This window comes from Capricornis sumatraensis, chromosome 2, assembly GCF_032405125.1.
Source record: "Capricornis sumatraensis isolate serow.1 chromosome 2, serow.2, whole genome shotgun sequence".
Taxonomy (NCBI): domain Eukaryota; kingdom Metazoa; phylum Chordata; class Mammalia; order Artiodactyla; family Bovidae; genus Capricornis; species Capricornis sumatraensis.
This window is the reverse complement of record NC_091070.1, coordinates 135,227,928-135,249,764: the sequence shown is the minus strand read 5'-3', so window position 1 is coordinate 135,249,764 and position 21,837 is coordinate 135,227,928. Positions and strand designations below refer to the sequence as shown.

Sequence of the window (21,837 nt, the reverse complement as noted above, 5' to 3'; positions counted from 1 at the left end):
GAGGCCACAAATATTAAAAAGATTAGCAACATCTGACAAGATTGTCAGCCAAGGGCCTTGACCCACAGGGAATTATGGCGACGGATATAGAGCATCTCTAGAGGTAAAGTTAACATCTACAACCAAAAACAGGCCAAGATAGAAAAATAGGAGACTGAAGATGGTCCCCCTCACCCCCAACCCTAGCCAAAAAGTCATTATCCCTTGTTCAGTGTCTGGATTTGGGCCACTTTTCAGATCTGAAATCCATTGACTAAGAGATGGCAGATCCTGCAGCACTTCAGCAAGTTATACATGTAATAATTCTCCAGTCCTTCCCCCAAAGAGACCTGTGGCCATTTACTATAGTGACTGCACAATGTGGAAGAGGGATAACCAGAAAATTGACTCAAAAAATGGATATCAGTACCCTGAGACCCAAGCATTGTCATGGCCCCCTGTTAGACTGGAAGCTTATGAGAGCCTTGTGGTAAATGGGGTCCTTGTTAAAGTCAGTAACAGTGGGTCCATGGTGTCTGTTGGCCCACCCAATGATCATTTCTTCAGTTCCTGTGTATGTAATTGGAATTGATCTATTTGACAGTTAGTTAGGTGCAAGAGCACCTGAATCTTAAATCTTTGTAACTAGGCTCAAACATCTTTATTAATCAAAACAGGAACCATTACAGTCAATACATTTTTGCCAACAAGAAATAAATTTACTTATCCCTGTCATATAAAAATCCATGCTTCAGGATTAGGCAAACTCTTGGAAAGCATTTTCTGCATCCTGCTGCTTGTGGGAACATTTTCCCTGCAAAAAGTTGTCAGGATGCTTGAAGAAGTGGTAGTTGGTTGGCAAGAGGTCAGGTGAATATGGTGGATGAGGCAAAACTTTGTAGCCCAATTCATCCAACTTTTGAAGCATCGGTTATGCGATGTGTGGTCGGGCATTGTCATGGAGAAGAATTGGGCCCTTTCTGTTGACCAATGCTAGCTGCAAGCGTTGCAGTTTTCAGTGCATCTCATCAATTGGCTGAGCATGCTTCCCAGGTGTAATGGTTTTGCTGGAATTCAGAAAGCTGTAGTGGGTCAGACCACCAGCAGACCATCAAACAGTGACCCTGATCCTTTATTTCTTTGGTACAAGTTTGGCTTTGGAAAGTGCTTTGGAGCTTCTCAGTCCAACCACTAAGCTGATCATCACCAGTTATCACATAAAATCCACTTTTCATTGCATGTTACAGTCTGATTGAGAAATGGTTCATTGTTGTTGCACAGAATAAGAGAAGATGACACTTCAAAATGACAGTTCTTTTTGATTTGCAGTCAGCTTATAAGGCACCCACTTATTGAACTTTTTCACTTTTCCAATTTGCTTCAAATGCTTAATGACCATAGAATGGTCAGTGTAGAGCTCTTGGGCAACTTCCCATATAGTTGTAAGAGGATTAGCTTTGATGGTTCAATTGGTCATTGTCAACTTTAGATGGCATGCCACCGCACTCCTCATATTCAAGGCTCCTGTCTCCTATGCAAAACTTCTTGAACCACCACTGCACTGTATATTAGCACTTCTTGGGAGAAATGTATTGTTGACCTTGCAAGTTGTGCTGCTTTATGACCCATTTTGAACTTGAGTAAGAAAATCGCTTGTATTTGCTTTTTTTGCCTAACATGATTTCCATAGTTTAAAATATATATAATATACATAGCAAGTAATAATTCATTAGCAAAAAAACAGAGCAAGAAATGTACATTAAAATGATGAATAACATAACCACATTTAAGAATATATTCTGATATCAAATGGCAAATTTCAACAGTGCAAAACCACAGTTACTTTGGCACCAACCTTGTAATTTGTTGCTGCTGTTATTGTTTAGTCTCTAAGTCGTGTCCAACTTTTTCATGAACCCATGGACTGTAGTCTGCCAGGCTCCTCTGTCCATGGACTTTTCCAAGAATACTGGAGTGGGTTGGTTATCATTTCCTCCTCCAGGGGATCTTCCTGACCCAGAGATCAAACCTGCATCTCTGTGTCTTCTGCATGGGCAGGCAGATTCTTTACCACTAGCACCACCTGGGAAACCCAGTCCCTGTCATGTGTCCATTTAATTAGCCAGTCTGGCCCCTGCAGAAACTAACTGGGTGGATCCTGAAGAATGACTGTAGACTATTGCAGGCTTTAGCAAGTAACAGCTCTAATCACACCTGCTGTGCTGGGCATAATATTGTTGCTAGAGCAGATTAATAAGGCATCAAGATACGGTGTATGGCCAGTGATTTGTTGAATGAATTTTTTTCCATTCTAATTAGAGAAGATATCAGAAAAGGTTCACATACATGTGGGGTAAATAATAATATGTACAGTTTTGCCTCAAGGATAAGTTAACTCTGTCCTCTGTCATAATATAGTCAAAAGACATCTGGACCACCTGGACAATTCATAGAATATCACATTGACCCATTACATAGATGATATTATGCTGGGCAGACAAGTGCAAGCAAGAGGTGGCTAGTATGCTGGAGGCATTGGTAAGACCCATGCTGCAGAGAGTAGAAAAATGCTGCGAAGATTCAAGGATTTGTCACTTCAGTGAAGTTTTTAAGGGTCCACCCTTCCATGTAAAAAATAAATTGTTGCATCTTGCATCCCCTCCCACAAAGAATGCACAGGGCTTGGTATCTCTCTTCATCTTCTGGGGCAGTATATTCCATACCTGGGAATACTTCTCCAGCTTATATACTAGGTAACAGAAGATTTCCAGCTTTGAGACCCAGAACAGAAGGGCTCTTCAGATGGTCCGGTCTCCTATACAAGTATCTCTGTCACTTTGGCCATATATTCCAGCAGACTCTTGTATTAGAGGGGTCAAGAGTGGGAAAAGATGCAATTTGGAGCTTGTGATGGTTAATTTTGTGTCAACTTGACTGGGCCATGGAGTACCCAAATAATTTGGTCAAACATCTGGGTGTGTCTGGGGTGGGGTGGGGGTTTGTTTCTGGATGAGATTAACATAGGATTGGTAGAATGAGTAAAGCAGATTGCCCTGAGTAAAGCAGATTGTCTAATGTGGGTGGGCCACATCCTATCAATTTAAGACCTGAATAGAACCCAAAAAAAACTGAGTAAAAGGGAATTACAACTGCCCGACTGTATAGCTAGGACACTGGTCTTTCCTAGCCTTCAGATTTGGACAGAAACCTTGTCTCTTCTTGGATCTTGAGCTTGCCAGCTTTCAGACTGGAACTTATACCATAGGTGTTCTGGTTCTCAAGCCTTTGAACTCAGCTGGACATGAACGTTGGCTTTCCTAGGTCATCAGCTTGCTGACTGCAGATCTTGGGACTTCTCAGCCTCTGTAATCACGTGAGCCAGTTCCTTATAATAAATTTACATCTATATCTAACTCCTATTCTGTTTCTCTGGAGGACCCTGACTAATACAGATATGAGCAGTGGAGTACAGCTGTAATAAGTAAAATGCAGAAGCAGCTTTGGAACTGGATAAGGGGTAAAGGCTGGAATGATTTTAAGTTACATGCTAGAAATATGGACATTAAGGGAAAATCTAGTGAGATCTCAGATGGAAATGAGGAATATGTTACTGGAACATGAAGGAAAGGTGATTCCTGTTATAAAATGGTAAAGAACCTGCCTGAATTGTGTCCTAGTGTTTGTGGAAGGTAGAATTTGAGTGATAAAATGGAATATTCAGCTGAGGAGATTTCTAAGCCAAGTACTGAAGGAAGGGCTTGGTCTCACCTTATTACTTAGAGTAAAACATGAAAGGAGAGAGGTGAATTAAAAAGCAAAGAGAAACTAGAACTTAATGACTTAGAAGACTCTCGGCCTACCCATATCGCAAAAAATGAGAAAACGTGTTTGAATGAAAAAACCAACAGTGTTACTAGATTATTACTTAAAAAGGAGTATAGGGATTACCTGAGCAGAAACACTGCCAATTTGAACTGAAGAGGACAGAGATGGGAAAAAATAAAGGATGACTGTTGGATTTATTGAATTGGACAGGACAGAATAATAGATGGTCGTCAGGGCTACTGTGTCAGTTTTGACAGGCAGGTGGCTTCTTCCTGAAGCCTTGGGAGTGGGACTAGACAGCAAAGCCTTGGGAGTGATGCTGCCACCCTGTAAGACCTGGACAGCAGAGCACTGAGCCAGAGAATTGCTCTCAAACCTTAAGATCTAATCGAATTTTTCTCACTAAATTCTGAACTTTCTTAGGACCCATCACTCCTTCCTTCTTTCCTGTTTCTTTCTTTTAGAATGGGAATGCCTATCCTATATGCCTGCCCCTCCCCCCACATTGTATTTTGGAAGCACATAACTTGTCTGATTTTACGGATTCACAGCTGGAGAGGAATTTTGCCACAGGATGAATCATACCTTGAGTCTTACTATATCTGATTTAGATAATATTTAGAGGAGGCTTTTTAGTTGATGCTAGAATGAGTTAAGACTTTGGGGGCTGTTGGGATGGAGTGAATGTGTTTTGCATGCAAGAATGACATGAATTTTAGGGGTCCAGGGGTGGAATGTTATCGACTGAATTTGTCCCCATCCCCATTCATATGTTGAAGCCTTAACTCCCAACGTGATGGTGAAGAAGAGACACCAGATAGCTCTCCCTGGCTGCCCCCACCCACCATGAGGGCAGAGTGAGAATGAGAAGGTGACTGTCTCCAAATCAGGAAGAGGGATCACATCAGAACCTGAACATGCTGGCACCATGATCTCAGACTTCCAGCCTCCAAAACTGTCAAAAAACAAATTTCTGTGGTTTAAACCACCCAGTATATGGTATTTCATTATAACAGCCCAAACTGAATTGAGACAAAACTTATGGTAAGCCTCAGTGGAAAAATCAAAGTGCAGTCCCTGGGGTTTGAGCAGGGCCAAAGGCAATGGCAGCCCACTCCAGTACTCTTGCCTGGAAAATCCCATGGATGGAGGAGCCTGGTAGGCTTCAGTCCATGGGGTCGAGAAGAGTCAGGACACGACTGAGTGACTTCACTTTCCCTTTTCACTTTCATGCGTTGGAGAAGGAAATGGTGACCCACTCCAATGTTCTTTCTTGCCTGGAGAATCCCAGGGACGGTGGAGCCTGGTGGGCCGTCTATGGGGTCGCACAGAGTCGGACACGACTGAAGTGACTTAGCAGTAGCAGCATTCTATCTGTAGCAGAAAATTACCTAAGTTTTAAGAAACAACTCCTAGTGTGATACTGCACGTTGGTAGAAACCAAACACTTAACCATGGGACTCCAAGTGACTCTGTCCCCAGAACTGCCCGTTATGGTCTGGGTTCTTTTGGTATTCAGATGGACCCAGTAGCATTTATTATAAGATGGAAATAGTACATCTGAAATGGACCTCAAGCACAATTGAGATACTTGTAAGCTGCAGGACCAAGTAATCCAGACTCCCATGTCACCCACCATAGCTGCACCAACAGCTGACCAGCTGAAGGAGGAGGGATAAAGGCTGAGTTTGGTTTATGGATGAGTCAGCTTAGTATGTGGGTGTAAGCCAAAATTAGATAGTGGCTGTTTTATAGCCACATACTTGATAAGCTTTGAAAAATAGAGAAGAGGAAAAATCTTCCGAATGGATAGAGTTACAAGCATTGTCCCTGGTCAGTTGGTTTGTATATTAGGAGAAGCAGTCTGAAGTAAATATATATAGATGCTTGGGCATATGTCAATGGCCTGGCTCGCTGGTAGGGGGCTGGGAAGAAAAAGGCCTGAAAGATCAAAGACAAGAAGGTCTAGAGTAGAGTCTTATGGGTGGATATACAGGAGTGGGCATGAATTGTGAAGATTTTTGTAACACATTTTGCACTTGCCAGGGAAAAGGTACTAAACAGTGAAGTAGAATAACTCATCCAATTGTCATTACCAACCGTAATCATTGGCTACCTTGGAACCAGTCTGATGGGAACTGTTGTGGGTTATAGTGTATCCTCCCCATTTTTTTTTTTAACCATCACACCATAATTTTATTTAGAAACACTGAGCAAGTTTTTACTCAAATGGGTGTGGAAACTCAGGGAATATTTATGTCTTAATTGTACCAAAAATAAAACACTTAAAAACAACCATTTGAACGTCAAGTTCTCTCTCCATACGGGTCTGCCACGGTGAGTACCTTCACCTGCCTGTGCCCCAGCCTGCAGTGCTGGAGAGGGGGCTGGGGTGGCCCACCTGACATCAGCCGCTGAGTCGTGGACGCGCCACCCTGGGCAGGGCCCACACATGATCGCCTCCCAGGAGAAGCAGACAGCATAGTCATCTATCTTAAGGATCCTCGTTCTGAGACGGCTCCACGATACTCAAGCAGCAGTCCTCAAACTCCACAAACAAGAGTTCCTGCACGCAGGCCCACATAAGCTTGGCCTTGTCATCTGCCTGACCGAGGTCAACCATCAACTGTCTGAGGTGCGGGTTGAGCAGTAAGCTCCTCAGCGCTGCAGACTCCCCTAAATTCTTTAAATTCTGCAAAGACACTCTGTCCTCTTCCTCATCACTACTGAGAAAATCAGCCACAGAGTCGTCTTCATCATCTTCATTTTCCACAGACTTTTTAGTTTTTGCAGTGAGAGCTGATCTTATTTTTTTCTCAACAAGACCAGTTGCAGGCTTGCATTTCCCTTTGTGCTTCCAGAAGCCGGGCAAGGAGCAATAGGGCACGCGGCAGGCAAGGCAGCGGTATTTGGGCTTCTCCAAACAGATAACGCAGACAGTGGTACCACAGCTGAGCGATGCCATGGTTTCTCCTGGGACACGCTCCGCGCCTGCCTCCTCCCCCCAATTTATACGTTAAAGTTCTAATCCCTAATACCTCAAAATGTGACATCTGTAAATAGGGTTCTCACAGATGTAATTAGTTAAAATGACATCATAACTGCAGTAGGATGGGCCCTAATTCAATGTGACTAGTATCCTTATAAGGAGAAGGCAATGGCACCCCACTCCAGTACTCTTGCCTGGAACATCCCATGGACGGAGGAGTCTGGTGGGCTGCAGTCCATGGGGTCACACAGAGTCAGACACGACTGAAGTGACTTAGCAGCAGCAGCAGCAGTATCCTTATAAGCAGAAGGCCGTATGAAGACAGACACACAGAGGAAATGCCACGTGAAGATAAAAACAGAGATGAGGGTGATGCAGTAAAAACCAAGGAATGCCAAAGATTGCCAGCAAACCACTAGAAGCTGGGGAAGAGAACATGGAACAGGTTTTCCCTCACAATCCTTAGAAGGACTCAAGCCTTCTGACACCTTGATCTCAGACTTCTAGCCTCCGGAATGTAAGACAATGTATTTCTATTGTTTAGGACTTCCCTGGTGGTACAGTGGATAAGAATCCACCTGCCAATGCAGGGAACACGGATTTAATCCATCCCTGATCCAGGAAGATTCCACGTGCCCTGGAGCAACTAAGTGCATCACCACAACTGCTGAAGACCCAGTGCAGCCAAAAATAAATAAATGAATAAATAAATTATTTTTAAAATTGTTTAAAAATACATTTCTGTTGTTTAAATCACTTTAGTAATGCAGCTCTAAGAAACTAATGCAGGCACACAAATGGTGTGCCCACAGTGGTAGAGACAGAAGCTAGCTCCTGAAGTGGGTTGCCATTTCCTCCTCCAGGGGATCTTCCCGACCCAGGTATTGAACCTGGGTCACCCACATTGCAGGCAGACTCTTTACCAAGTGAGCCACCATGGAAGACAGAAGCTAGCTGTGGGCCCATGAAGCTTGGACTCCAAGTTTTTAAGGCCACCCTAGCTGCTGATGCCTAAATGCCCAACATATCAGCAATAGAGACCAATGCTGAGCCCCCAGTTTGGATCTGTTACTCAGGGAGACAGTTGGCTACTTGGTGACAAGTTGACAACATTGGGTTCCTTCCATTCTGGAGGGGCCAATAGTTCATTTTCCTGATAACTGTGGGTTACCATGGGGCTTGTGGGATGTCCAATCCACAGGCACAGAATCCTGCATAATGTAGCATCCAAACAGGGCAACTGTTTCATGGTGAAAAAAAAAAAAAAAAGTGCGAGAGTGGACCTATGACCTCATCAGTACCACACCAGTCAGAAATAACTGACCTGATACAGAGTTAGAATGACATTTCTAAAGGTTCAAGTGAAATGCCAGTCAGTGGCCACTCTGAAAAACCAAGATGCTATCATCCAGGATATGTTATACACATTAAATCCTGGCCTTTATGACCCTGGTAGGAAAAATACATGGGTCCACTAACCAGGGAGTGGATGCAGAAATAGCTCCACTTACCTTTACTACCAGTGACCCACTAGAGGATTTTTTGTTTCCAATACCCACAAATCTGGAATATGTAGGGTTGGAAGTATTGGTCCCCAAAGGGATTACACTCCCATCCAAGGGTCATAACAAAGGTTCTGTTGAACTATGGGCTATGATTGCACCAGGGCACTTTGAATTCATTATTCAAGGGACCAGTAGATGAAAAGAGAAGTCACCATCCTGACAAGGAAAACTGACCCAGATCAGTAGAAGGTATCACTGCTTTCTACAGATTCCATGTGATCCACTTGGGCATCTCCTGATACTCCCTTGCCTCACTGTAACTGTGAACACATGCAGCAACTCTGGCCTAAGAAGGATGTGGTTACTAAGAGCTCAGTCTCCACAGAAATAAAAGTTTGAACCACACCACCACACAAGCCATCAAGACCTGCTAAGTTGGTAACTGAAGGTGAGAAGAATTTAGAGTAGGTAGTGGAAAAGGGAGAGAATGAGTATCAATCGTGGCCTCCAGACCAGTTTCTGTAGTTCATTCCACTAACCCTCTTCCAAGTTTCTCTTCAGAAGGAGAGGTCCATGGAAGAGCTCTCCCCCAAACCAGCAAGAAGTAGATCTGTGGGGAAAGGAGTGGATAGTGGTGTTTCTGAAAATGGGCCACTGGATTTCCTGCTGTGGTACACAGTTAACTGATGACCTCAGATATTGATGTAGATCCGCCAATGTGTTCACGACTGAGGCCACACTTCCCACAACCTGCTCCTAGCTAATGACTGAGCATGGTGGAGTAATAATGCAAGCCCACTCCTTCCAGACTTGAGACTTCTCCAGTGGGCCACTTTAGCTAGAGAACTACTGTCAGAATTCAGAGCGCGGATGGAAATTTAGAAAAAGGCAATTTATGCAAAGACAGTTTAAAAAGGAAATAAAGATACAATCAGAAATAGAAAGCAAAAAACAAGAGAGAAAATCAACAAGGCAAAACTTACTAATCTTCAAAAAGACTAAAAAAGTTAATCAACCCTAGAAAGACTAATCAAAGAAGAATTTAAGAGAATACATTATCAATATCAACAATAAAAAAGGGGCATCACCACAGGTCCTATAGACATTAAAAATGTAAGAGAATACAACTTTATACCAATAAATTTGGCAATTCAGATGAAGTGGAAATTTTTATTGAAAAATAAAACATCAAAACTGAGATAATAATGAAGAGAAAATTCTATATTTTCTATTTTAAGGGAATTGAATTCATAATTCAAAACCTTTCTACAAAAAATATGCCAGATGGCTCCTCTGGTGAATTCTTTCCAACATGTCTATTTCTTTCAGAAAGACATAAAAGGCATATTCACACTTTCTTATGCTTATATATCACACACTCTATTTGTGGATTAACTTCCCCCTGCTCCATGCCTCATTCATTTAGCACCTTCTATGCATTATGTTAAGAGTTGTAGATAAGACGATGAATAAAGTTTTTGGCAGAGGGAGCTTTCAGGTTGGTGGAAGAAGCAGACATATAATGTAAATGCAGTGAAATAAGTGCTAATGAAGATTTTTATAAAGTACTATGAAAGATGGGTATGAATCCAGGGAAGGAAATGCTTTACAGGCATGAGAAGTGAAACAATATGCCATGGGCTGTGAGCATAAAAATAGCTGGAAAATAGGGGATATTCTTTCTCAGTCTTCCTTACTGGATCTACTCCCCTTATTTCCCCTAATTTTTGATACCTGTGGCTATTCCCTGGCTTCTGCTTTTCATTCGTCCCAATTTCTTTTAGTTTCACATTTGCCCCTTTCATATATAGTTTAATCATTCCAAAATCTGTATCTCTAGCCTTAACCTCTCTCTTGAGCTCCAGGCCTGTATATTCAAATATCCAGAGAACTCACCTGCTTGAGTTCTTCTTCACCTATGCTCCTCTTTCTTCTGCATCACCAGTCTTTCCTCCCTTCTTGAAGAAACCCTCCTTAAACGGCATGTGTCTCTTCAGCTACTGCACTACTTTTCTGCTCCTCTTGATGTACAGAATCTTCTCACTTTCTTTTTATGTACTGTATATTAACTTCTTATGATACTTAGAACCTTTTATCCCTGTTACTTCTCTGAGACTTCTCTTATCAAGGTCACCAATAACCTTCATGTTGCCACATCCAGTTCTCAAACTACTTGACCTAACAGCAACATTTAAGCAGTTGATTGCTTCCTCTTTCTTGAAAGACTACCTTTACCTGGCTTCTATCCTTTACTGATTTTCTTCTTACCTGACTGGACACTCCTTCTCAGTCTCTTTGTTGGATCTTCCTTTTCTCAACCTTTAAGCCTTATTCTACTGTTCCATCCTTGGACTTCTTCTCAGCTTTTGCTTATACTCATTTTAACCAATTCTATCATCTTAAATATCATTTATATGCCAATATATCCAAAACTATATATCTTAACCTTTCTCCTGAACTCCAGATTCATATCTCCAATAGCTACTCTACTTGGGAGTCTAATAGTATTCCAAACTAAACATGTCTAAAAATCAATTTCTTGACTTCCTGTCTATCAGTCTTTTCCATCTCAGTAAATGGCTCAGTGATTCAGCCTGTTGTTCATGCCAAAAACATTGGGGTCGTTGTTGACTCCTTTCTTTTTCTGCTACCCTCGTTTAATCCATCAACACGTTGCATCAGCTCTGCCTTCAAAATATAAACCAAACTGATCAGTTATCACCAACTTGATCACTATTTTTCTAGTCCAAACTGCCGTCATCTCTCACCCAGATCCCTTCCTTATAACTGGCTACCCAGCTTCCACACTTGTCCCACTGTAGTCTTCTGGGTGTGATTTTTTTACAGTATAAGTTAGGATATGCCACTCCCTATTCCAAAACCCTCCAGTGATTCACCTCACACTTAAAACCCAAGGTTTTTCCCATGATCTATGTGCTTCTTGCTATATTCTGACCTTATCTTCTTCCATTCTCCCTTTCCTTTTTTTTTTTACTTCAATCACACTAGTCTCATTGTTTTTCCTCAGACATATGACAAGAACATTCTCATCTCTGGACCTTTGTACTTGCTGTTCACACTACCTAAAATACTCTTTCCCCAGATATTCACATGGCTCATGTCTCTGTTCGGATGTCACCCCCTCAAAGGGACCACTTCATCTAAAATAACTCTCTCCTTCATTTGCTGGGATTTTACTCTGCTCTATTTTCTTTCATAGCTTGTAGCATGACAGGGATTGTGTCATGTATGTATTTGTTTATTGGACGTATTATCTGCCTTCTATAGTAGAATGCAAACTCCATAAAGGCAAGAATTCATGTTTTGTTCAGTCCTCAAGTCCTATCAAATCCTCCCCCTTAAAAATATCTTCTGCCCATCTCCTTTTCCATTTTCACTACCTTTGCCTTAATTCAGTTGCCATCCCCACTTGCCAAGACTATCATAGCATTCTCCTACTTGACTTCCTGCCTTCACCTTCTTCTATTGAGGCCCTTCTCTCTCAACACTACCAGTTTGATAGCACTGTAGTTGATATGTATTCATATTTTTCTACGTAGAATCGTTTATGGAGGACACCCTCTTTGTGTACTGGATAAAACCATCAACACAGCATCCAACTCATCTCCCACAACCCCCTTGCCTTTACTCTCCAACGATGCCAAGCTGCTTATATCACCTCAAGTCCTTGCCTCTGTCCTTGGGGACATCTGCTTCTTCTATTTAAATGTCCTTTCCTGACTTTTATGGATAGATAAATATTTCTTCCTTTGGCCATACTTCTATTGCATTTATATACTGCAGTGGAATTTTTGTTTATTTATTTATTTTGCTTACATGTAGGTCTCTTATTGGACTTCCCTGGTAGCTCAGCTGGTAAAGAATCAACCTGTAATGCAGGAGACTCTGGTTCAATTCCTGGGTCAGGAAGATCCCCTGAGGAAGGGATAGGCTATGCACTCCAGTATTCTTGGGCTTCCCTGGTGGCTCAGATGGTAAAGAATCAGCCTGCAATGCAGGAGACCTGGGTTTGATCCCTGGTTTGGGATGATCCCCTGGAAGAGGGAATGGCAACCCATTCCAGTATTCTTGCCTGGAGAATCCCCATAGACAGAGGAGCCTGGCAGGCTACAGTCCATGGAGTCACAAAGAATGGGACACGACTGAGCAACTAAGCACAGCACAGCACAAATCTCTTATTAAACCAAGAGCTCTTAAGGAAAGAGAGTTGTATTTTATTTAGTTGTGTCTTCTGTCACATTCTAAGGGGTAGATGGAGACGAGAGTAGGGTGTTGAGAATGTTCAAAGTAGATGGGACTGTATATATAAACTCTCTGAGGCATGAGGGAGCTTGGTAGCTTCAGAAAAGAGCAAGGCCTGTGTGACAGGCCCAGTGAACAGACGGAAGAGTGGCAGGAGGCAAGCCAGAAAGACTGAGGGAACCAGATCATGCAAGGCCCTTGTTGAACATGCAAAAGATCTTGAACAACATCCTCCGAGGAAACAGAAAGCCTCTAAAATATTTTACAGAGGAGAATAAAGACAAAATGTGTACATAAAAAAAAAAAACTTACATACATGTTCTCTACGTATAGAATGAGTTGAAAGAATACAAGAACAAATAGAGGCCTGATGGACACTCCTACAATCGTCCAGGCAAAAAGGGATGATACATTGGCTTGGGTTGGCAGCACTGGGGATGTTGAGAAGTAAACAGATTCAGGACATATCTTGGAGGTAAAATGAATAGGACTTGATAGAATAAATGAAGGGATGAGAAAGGCAGATTGCACAGTTGAATGGCTGATGGTATCATTTGCTGAAATGTAGCAGATTTGCCTAAGGAAGTTCAAAGAAGCAATATATAAGTTTTGAGAAGTTGAGTTTGAGATGTCTGAGTGTGAGTCATGTAAGGGATATGCTAAACAGGCAGCTGAATATGGAGGTATGAATTTCAGAAGAGAAGCCTGAACTGGAAGAGTAACTAGGAGTAATGAGTACACAGACTGTGTCTAAAGCCATAAGAATTAATAAGAGGGTCAAGGAGACATGGCAGCATGACAACAGAAGAGAACTGTGGATGACATGGAGTTAAGAAGAAATTCATTGGATTGGAGATAATGGGAACAGGAAGCTGAGAGGCAACATGGACTTTATAATTGCCCAGGAAAGGAACAGGAAAGCCATGAGCCAGGTGAGGAAAATGGCCAAGCATCTGGAAGATCATTGCATTCAGAAGGGATAAAAGATGAATGGATGGATGACATGGACCTCAAAATGACAGATTTGACAAGAAGGTGAGAGAATAGTGAGAAACATCCTAAATTTCCCATTAATTATATTCTCTGTTTCGGGTAACAAGGATCTTTAAGATGGTCTTTGGACTTTGCAGGTTAACTAGGGATGAAGAAATCCCACCTGTACTATTCCAGACTAAGCCTATCTCCTGGGCTTCATCAAGGCAGAGAAACTGCTAGAATAAGGAGGCCCAACCAGTGAGAAACTGACATGGAATAAGAATGGGAACCAAGAAGCTATACTAAGGGTTCAGGTGAGAAGTGGTGAGGGATTGAATTCATGCACAGGCAGGGGGGACAGCAAGGAGAGGGAACCTGAGCAAACATCTCTAACACAGCTGAAGATTGAGTCGAATCATGTGGCTAATGACCCAATGCATCAGGCCTCCCTAATGAAATCCCAATAACGTTTCTGGATGCTGAGGCTCAGAGGAATTCCTGGTTGGTAAATACATGTGTGCTGGGAAGGTGACACGTCTTGGCTCCCAGGCAGAAATATGGAAGCTTCCTGTTCATAACCCTCCCAGGTCTCACCCTGCCCTTCATTTGACTGGCCCTGGTTGTATCCTTTAAATAAAACTGTAATTGTAAAGTGCAGTGCATTCCTGCACTTAATTCTTCGAGAGATGGGAATTCTTCAAGAGATGGGAAACTCTTCAAGAGATGAGAATACCAGACCACCTGACCTGCCTCCTTAGAAATCTGTATGTAGGTCAAGAAGCAACAGTTAGAAATGGACATGGAACAACAGACTGGTTCCAAATCGGAAATGGAGTATGTCAAGGCTGTATATTGTCACTCTGCTTATTTAACTTATATGCAAAGTACATCGTGAGAAACACTGGGCTGGAGGAAGCACAAGCTGGAATCAAGATTACTGGGAGAAATATCAATAACCTCAGATATGCAGATGACACCACCCTTAAGGCAGAAAACGAAGAGGAACTAAAGAGCCTCTTGATGAAAGTGAAAAAAGAGAGTAAAAAAGCTGGCTTAAAACTCAACATTCACAAACCGAAGATCATGGCATCCAGTCCCATCACTTCATGGCATCCAGTCCCATCACTTCATGGAAAATAGATGGGGAAACAATGAAAACAGTGAGAGACTGTATTTCAGGAATCCAAAATCACTGCAGATGGTGATTGCAGCCATGAAATTAAAAGATGCTTGCTCCTTGAAAGAAAAGCTATATCCAACCTAGACAGCATATTAAAAACCAGAGACATTACTTTGCCAACAAAGGTCCATCTAGTCAAAGCTATGGTTTTTCCAGTAGTCATGTATGGATGTGACATTTGAACTATAAAGCAAGCTGAGTGCTGAAGAATTGATGCTTTTGAATTGTGGTGTTGAAGAAGACTCTTGAGGGTCCCTTGGACTGCAAGGAGATCCAACCAGTCCATCCTAAAGGAAATCAGTCCTGAATATTCATTGGAAGGACTGATGAAACTACAATACTCTGGCCACCTGATGCGAAGAACTGACTCATTTGAAAAGACCCTGATGCTGGGAAAGATTGAAGGTGGGAGGAGAAGGGGACAATAGAGTATGAGATGGTTGGATGGCATCACTGACTCGATGGACATGAGTTTGAGTAAGCTCTGGGAGTTGATGAAGGACAGAGAAGCCTGGCGTGCTGCAGTCTACGGGATCGAAAAGAGTCAGGCACAAATGAACTGACTAAACTGTGCATTCCTGAGTCATTAAGTTCTGTGAGTTATTCTTGTGACTTACTGAACCTGAGGGGATCATGGGAATCCCTAAATTTTTGCCAGTTGTCAGAATTGTGGGTGACCTGGGGACCCTCAGAGTGTGGCGGGCATCTGATGTAAGGGCAGTCTTGCTGAGAACTGTGCCCTTAAACTTGTGTAGTCTTGCACCAGCTGCAGGTGGTTAGCATCAGAATTGTATTCAGCTGGGGTTTGTGTTAGAACAACAAGTAACACACAAAGAATCCTACTCAAACTGACTTTGAAAAGTAAATGGAATTTATTAGTGCACATTACCAAAATGTCCACAAGTATATGGCTTCAGGTGTGGCTTGATCCAACAACTCAAAAAATGTGACCAGGACCTGGTTTTTCTCTTCTAGTTTTTCTTGAGACTGTCTTCATCCTCAGCAAGCTCTCCCTTCCTGGTTCAGGATAGCTGCCTGAATCTAGGTGTATATGGATTTGTATGCAATTAAGAGAGATTCTTATTCATTCAAATAGATGTTTAAGAATTGAGTGTAATTGGCCTAAATTGGGTCATATTGCCATCCTTGAATGAATTATTGTGACCAGAAATATTGCCATAAGTCTATCAGAACCTACTTCTAAAACCAGAGGTATCATTTATATTACCTAAGCCATGTGGCCATAAATGGTGTGCCTTCAGCAAAATCTGGGTACCACTTTAGGGGAAATGAATGCAGTGGAAGCAATCAGTAACAGAACAGTGTTCAATTGATATTTATTTAATTGACTCCTCATTTTGAAAGGCCTTGTATTCTGCAAGGCAATCCCAGATTCCTTTAGCTCTTAAATTCTACACTTAATAGTTATTGTCTGTACTCCAGGTGGCTTAAATATCCTGTGAGGTTCTCTTTGCAACCTAATGATTTGCTGGTGCAATCCTGGAAGAGCGAAATACCCCTTGTTAGACTATGGTACAACTCATCTTCTAGAGATAATTTATGTGACAACTCAGTTATTCAGAGAATAAAACCCTAAGAGATGCCCACACTTAAAGAGTTTACTGAAGCTGATTCTGCAGAGGAACATCTCTATGCCCTCAGCTCTGAAAAACCACCTGGAGCTACCAAAATAGAGGTCATGAAGTTTATATATCCGAGTTCATGGACTTCATTTATGAGAAATGTTCTTCAATTCTCACTGAGAGCCAACTGGCCTTGATTCTAGGTGCACTTCTAACAGATTTGTTAAATACAGTGATATAGTGATCACCTTTTGTTTTTGCTTGTTCACTATCTATTATTATTTTTTTAGACAAGTTTATTGAGGCGAGAAGGGCTTCCCAGGTGGCTCAGTGGTAAAGAATCACCTACCAATGCAGGAAACGTGGGTTCTATCCCTGGGGTCCAGAAGATCCCCTGGATAAGGAAATGACAACCCACTCCAGTATTCTTGCCTGGGAAATTCCATTGACAGAGGAGACTGGTGGGCTACAGTCTACGGGGTCACAAAGAATCAGATACAACTCAGCAACTAAACAACAACAGTGTGAATTAGCAGCAGTTTCACTAATTTTCAAAAAAAAATGCTATAAATTCTGAACACATGATGAAATAAAATCCAATATTTTGGTACTTGGTGTGGATACCAAAGGAAAGCAAAGGAAAACTACAAAATTCTCTCTTCACTGTCTCTCTTTAGTTTAAAACAGAGTGAAAGAAAAAGAAAGAAAAAAGAAATAAAACAGTTTGGAATCCATATCATGACATCATATTTTATAGTACAGGACAATGTTTGATAATCCTGCTTTGACATTCCCTATTTTTATACCTGTCCTCAATGGTTTTTCACACTTAAAACTATCTTTGATTCCTCTCTTAGTGAGTAGTTACAATACTGGAACAAAATTATGTTATTAATGTTTCTGTTTTGATTTCCTGCAAAGTCAAAATATTGGATTTTTTACATGTTTAGAATTTACAAAGTTAAAATATTAATGTAACTAAGTATTATTTAATATATTTTTTAAAATGACAAAATATCCTTCTAGCCACTACTGGCTCTGCTGCTTTTTGCAGCTTTACTGCTCTCCCATCTATACCCCCACACACATCCACACACATACATCATCTCTGTTGTAGCTGGTCTGGAAGAGCTTCTAAACTTTCCTGCCCAATTTACAACCCGTAGAGTTTTCAGGGCTACTTCCTCTGATTGTAAATGACTTATCTCCTGTGAGCTCTAGCTGAATCTGACTCTTCTTCATCTCCTGTGGGGAGATTTCCTACTTCAGAGGCTCCTCCCATCTAATCCTCACTCAGTATTTTTGCTGAGAGAGCGTAGTGGAGGATGAAGAAGTTAGCAGAGGTAGGGAGTTACTGGAACTGGGTGGTAAGGAGGGGATGGAAGAGTTTATGGTGGTAGTGATGAGGAGGGGGTTAGAGCAGAAGGAAAGAGGGTTTGAAGAGGACCTAAAGAGAGTAAATAACGTTGTCAACAAATGTCTAGGATAATGGTATTACACCAACAGAAATACTTGAATTTCAGTGCTTAAAAATAGAACAGTGTACGGGAACACTGGAGTATAGAAAACAGTAATGCAGTCATGACTCCCTCTCCCCTGACCTTCAGAGTAGCCTCTAAATCTTGGTAATTCAATTGCAGAGACATGCCATTCCACCGAGAGAGTCAACTTTCTGAAATATTCTTGGCACAAACTTTGGAAGGCTCTGGTTCTGTTTTAAGAAGGAAAGCCATGTACTTATATCGTTTATACACACTGCTGCCAGATTAATATTCCTGAAGCACAGCTCTTATCAGATAGTCACTAATTACAGAATATTTGCTATGTGGCAGGCACCAGGCTCTCTCTCTATCATCTTATTTAATCTTCATAACAACCCCTCAAAGTAGGTACCATCATTAACCCCATTCTGTAGATAGGAAAATGGAAGCTTAGGAAAAATAAGTCTCTTGGAAAGGAAATATAACTACTAAATGGCAGACCTAGGTTTGGAACTCAGATCTCCCTCATTTGACTTGGGTTCTTAACCACTATTCTTTATCACCTCTTCCGTTCAGAATCTGAGTGAGCAGTCAGTGAAGTCTAAGGGCTTATCACTTAAGACCCTTACTCTCAACTGCCATTCCAATTTTATTTCCTACTATGCTCCTTCATACATCTGATTTTCAGGGCAAATAGAAGCATTTGCTGAACACCAGGAGGAGAAGGGGACGACAGAGGATGAGATGGCTGGATGGCATCACTGACTCGATGGACGTGAGTCTGAGTGAACTCCGGGAGATGGTGATGGACAGGGAGGCCTGGCGTGCTGCGATTCATGGGGTCGCAAAGAGTTGGACACAACTGAGTGACTGAACTGAACTGAACATCCCTCAGCAATTCACACTTCCATGCCTTTGTTTATGTAAGAATGTTTTATCTGTGTCACTGGTTCCAGAAAAAAATAGAAATATTTAAATCATTGTTTCACACAATAATTGTCATGGTTTTTATTTTTACATATATACAAATTGATTTTTACAGGTATACAAATATATACACACCTGTATATTTCTTCCCTTAAAATGAACTATTCTGAAGTATGTACAAATATTAAGTGGTTTTGAAATGTATTAGGCCTTTATAAATTGTTTAAAAATCCAAGTCAAACAGAATTAGGATTCCAAAGAGTAGAAGTCATTTTACCAAAAGTCCAACAAATCTTTAGGGTCTCCCCTAAAGATTATCTAAAATTTAGATAATCCAAGATTGTCTAAAATTATGAAACAAAAAACTATTCAAGACAGAAATTTGGCAGTAATCAATCTCCTTTTGTAGGGTGCCTCTCCTCCCAACAGGCATAGTTTTTTAAAAAATGAAATATCTGCTGTAGAATAATTTCATGGATTAAAAAATGCTGAGAGAGTAATTTTACCTTAAATGGTCCTTTGATTTGGCTACAATACAGCTTCAGGTTTTTAAAAAGCTCTCCAGAAAACATAAAGAGAAAGTAACATTTTCTAACTCATTTTAGGAGGCTGCCATTACCTTGATAACAAAACCAAAGAAAGGGAGTCCAAAAAAGAAAACTACAAACCAATACTCCTCATGAACATAGGTGAAAAAAATCCCCAGCTGGGGGATTCCTGGTGGTTCAGTAGTAGGACTCCACACTTCTGCTGCACAGGGATTGATCCCTGGTCAGGGAACTAGGATTTTGCCTGCCAAGCAGTGGCGCGATCAAAAAAAAAAAAAAAACAACTCAACAAATATTTAAAAATTGAATTCAATAATACATAATATATGCATATATAGTAGAAAACATATAAAGAATAACACATCATGATTTAAAAAAAAAGAACAAGAGAATTCCAGAAAAATTTCTGCTTCCTTCACTACGCTAAAGCCTTTGATTACGTGTATCACAACAAACTGTGGAAAATTCTTCAAGAGACGGGAATATCAGACCACTTTACCCACCTCCTGAGAAACCTGTATGCAGGTCAAGAAGCAACAGTTAGAACCAGACATGAAACAATTGACTGGTTCCAAATTGGGAAAGGAGTACATCAAGGCTGTATATTGTCACCCTGCTTATTTAACTTATATGCAGAGTAAATCACATGAAATGCTGGGCTGGATGAAGCACAAGCTGGAATCAAGATTGCTGGGAGAAATATCAATAACCTCAGATATGCAGATGACACCACCCATAAAATAAGGCAGAAAGCAAAGAGGAACTAAAGAGCCTCTTGATGAAAGTGAAAGAGGAGAATGAAAAAGCTGGCTTAAAACTCAACATTCAGAAAACTAAGATCATGGCATCTGGTCCTATCACTTCATGGCAAATAGATGGAGAAACAGTGGAAACAGTGACAGACTTTATTTTTTTGGGCTCCAAAATCACTCAGATGGTCACTGCAGCCATGAAATTAAAAGACGCTTGCTCCTTGGAAGAAAAGCTATGACCAACCTAGACAGCATATTAAAAAGCAGAGACATTACTTTGTCAACAAAGGTCCATCTAGTCAAAGCTATGGTTTTTCCAGTAGTCACATATGGATGTGACAGTTGGACTATAAAGAAAGCTGAGCGCCAAAGAATTGATGCTTTTGAACTGTGGTGTTGAAGAAGACTCTTGAGGGTCCCTTGGACTGCAAGGAGATCCAACCAGTCCATCCTAAAGGAACTCAGTCCTGAATATTCACTGTAAGGACTGATGCTGAAGCTGAAGTTCCAATACTTTGGCCACCTGATGTGAAGAACTGACTCATTTGAAAAGACCCTGATGCTGGGAAAGATTGAAGGCAGGAGGAGAAAGGGATGATAGAGGATGAGATAGTTGGATGCCATCACCGACTCAATGGACATGGACATTGAGCAAGCTCCGGGAGTTGGTGATGGACAGGGAAGCCTGGCATGCTGCAGTCCATGGAGTTGCAAAGATTTGGACATAACTGAGCAACTGAACTGAAACGAAAACATATTACTCAGGGAAAGAAGTCAATCTGTGAAGGCTACGTACTGAATGATTCCAACTGTGTGATATTCTGGATAAAACAAAAGTAGGGAGGTAGGAAGATAAGTAGTTGGTTGCCAGGGGGTGGTGGGAAGGCAGGGATGAACAGGTAAAGTTTGGGATATTTTTAGGGTGGTGAAATTATTCTGCATAACATTATAAGAGTGAATACATGTCATTATACATTTGTCAAAATCCATAGACTATATAATATACAAAGAGTAAACCCTAATGTAAACTAGGGACTTTGGTTGATAATGATCTGTCAATGTTGGCTCATTGATTGTTACAAATAAATGTACCATACTGATTCGGATTGTTGATGATCAGAGAGACTGTGTTCAGGGACAAGGTAGGGAGGTGGGAATTCTGTGCACATTTCGCCAAATTTTACTCTGAATCTAAAACTTCTCTAAAAATAAAATGCATGTATGTATGTGTGTGTATATATATATATATATATATACACACACACACATATATGTATGTGTGTAAACATGTATTAATGCTTTATTTTAAAATGATATATATCAGTTCAGTTCAGTTCAGTCGCTCAGTCGTGTACGATTCTTTGCGACCCCATGAATCGCAGCATACCAGGCCTCCCTGTCCATCACCAACTCCTGGAGTTCACTCAGACTCATGTCCATCGAGTCAGTGATGCCATCCAGCCATCTCATCCTCTCTCATCACCTTCTCCTCCTGCCCCCAATCCCTCCCAGCATCAGAGTCTTTTCCAATGAGTCAACTCTTCGCGTGAGGTGGCCAAAGTACTGCAGTTTCAGCTTCAGTATCATTCCTTCCAAAGAAATCCCAGGGCTGATCTCCTTCAGAATGGACAGGTTGGATCCCCTTGCAGTCCAAGGGACTCTCAAGAGTCTTCTCCAACACCACAGTTCAAAAGCATCAATTCTTTGGCACTCAGCTTTCTTCACAGTCCAACTCTCACATCCACACATGACCACTGGAAAAGCCATAGCCTGATATATATATTTCTATATAATTTTATATAGACATATATTTACATAACCTTTTAAAAT

At 41.3% G+C, this 21,837-nt stretch overlaps 1 protein-coding gene across 2 annotated transcripts; it reads right to left on the bottom strand.

Moving 5' to 3' along the window:
• Positions 1-6,298: 6,298 nt before the first annotated feature.
• On the bottom strand, positions 6,299-6,769 carry LOC138074465 (zinc finger HIT domain-containing protein 3-like). Of its 2 annotated transcripts, XM_068966609.1 has the most exons (2): positions 6,567-6,769; positions 6,490-6,529 (listed from the first exon to the last, which is right to left on the bottom strand). In XM_068966609.1, exons 1-2 carry the CDS (start codon positions 6,767-6,769, stop codon positions 6,490-6,492), a joined length of 243 nt encoding a protein of 80 aa, XP_068822710.1. The 2 variants fall into 2 exon arrangements, with proteins under 2 accessions (XP_068822709.1, XP_068822710.1); XM_068966608.1 differs by having other exon boundaries at positions 6,299-6,769.
• Positions 6,770-21,837: the final 15,068 nt, after the last annotated feature.

Bases quoted from the DNA above. Each gene is read 5' to 3' on its own strand.
- LOC138074465 (XM_068966608.1), bottom strand. From the start codon at position 6,769: ATGGCATCGCTCAGCTGTGGTACCACTGTCTGCGTTATCTGTTTGGAG.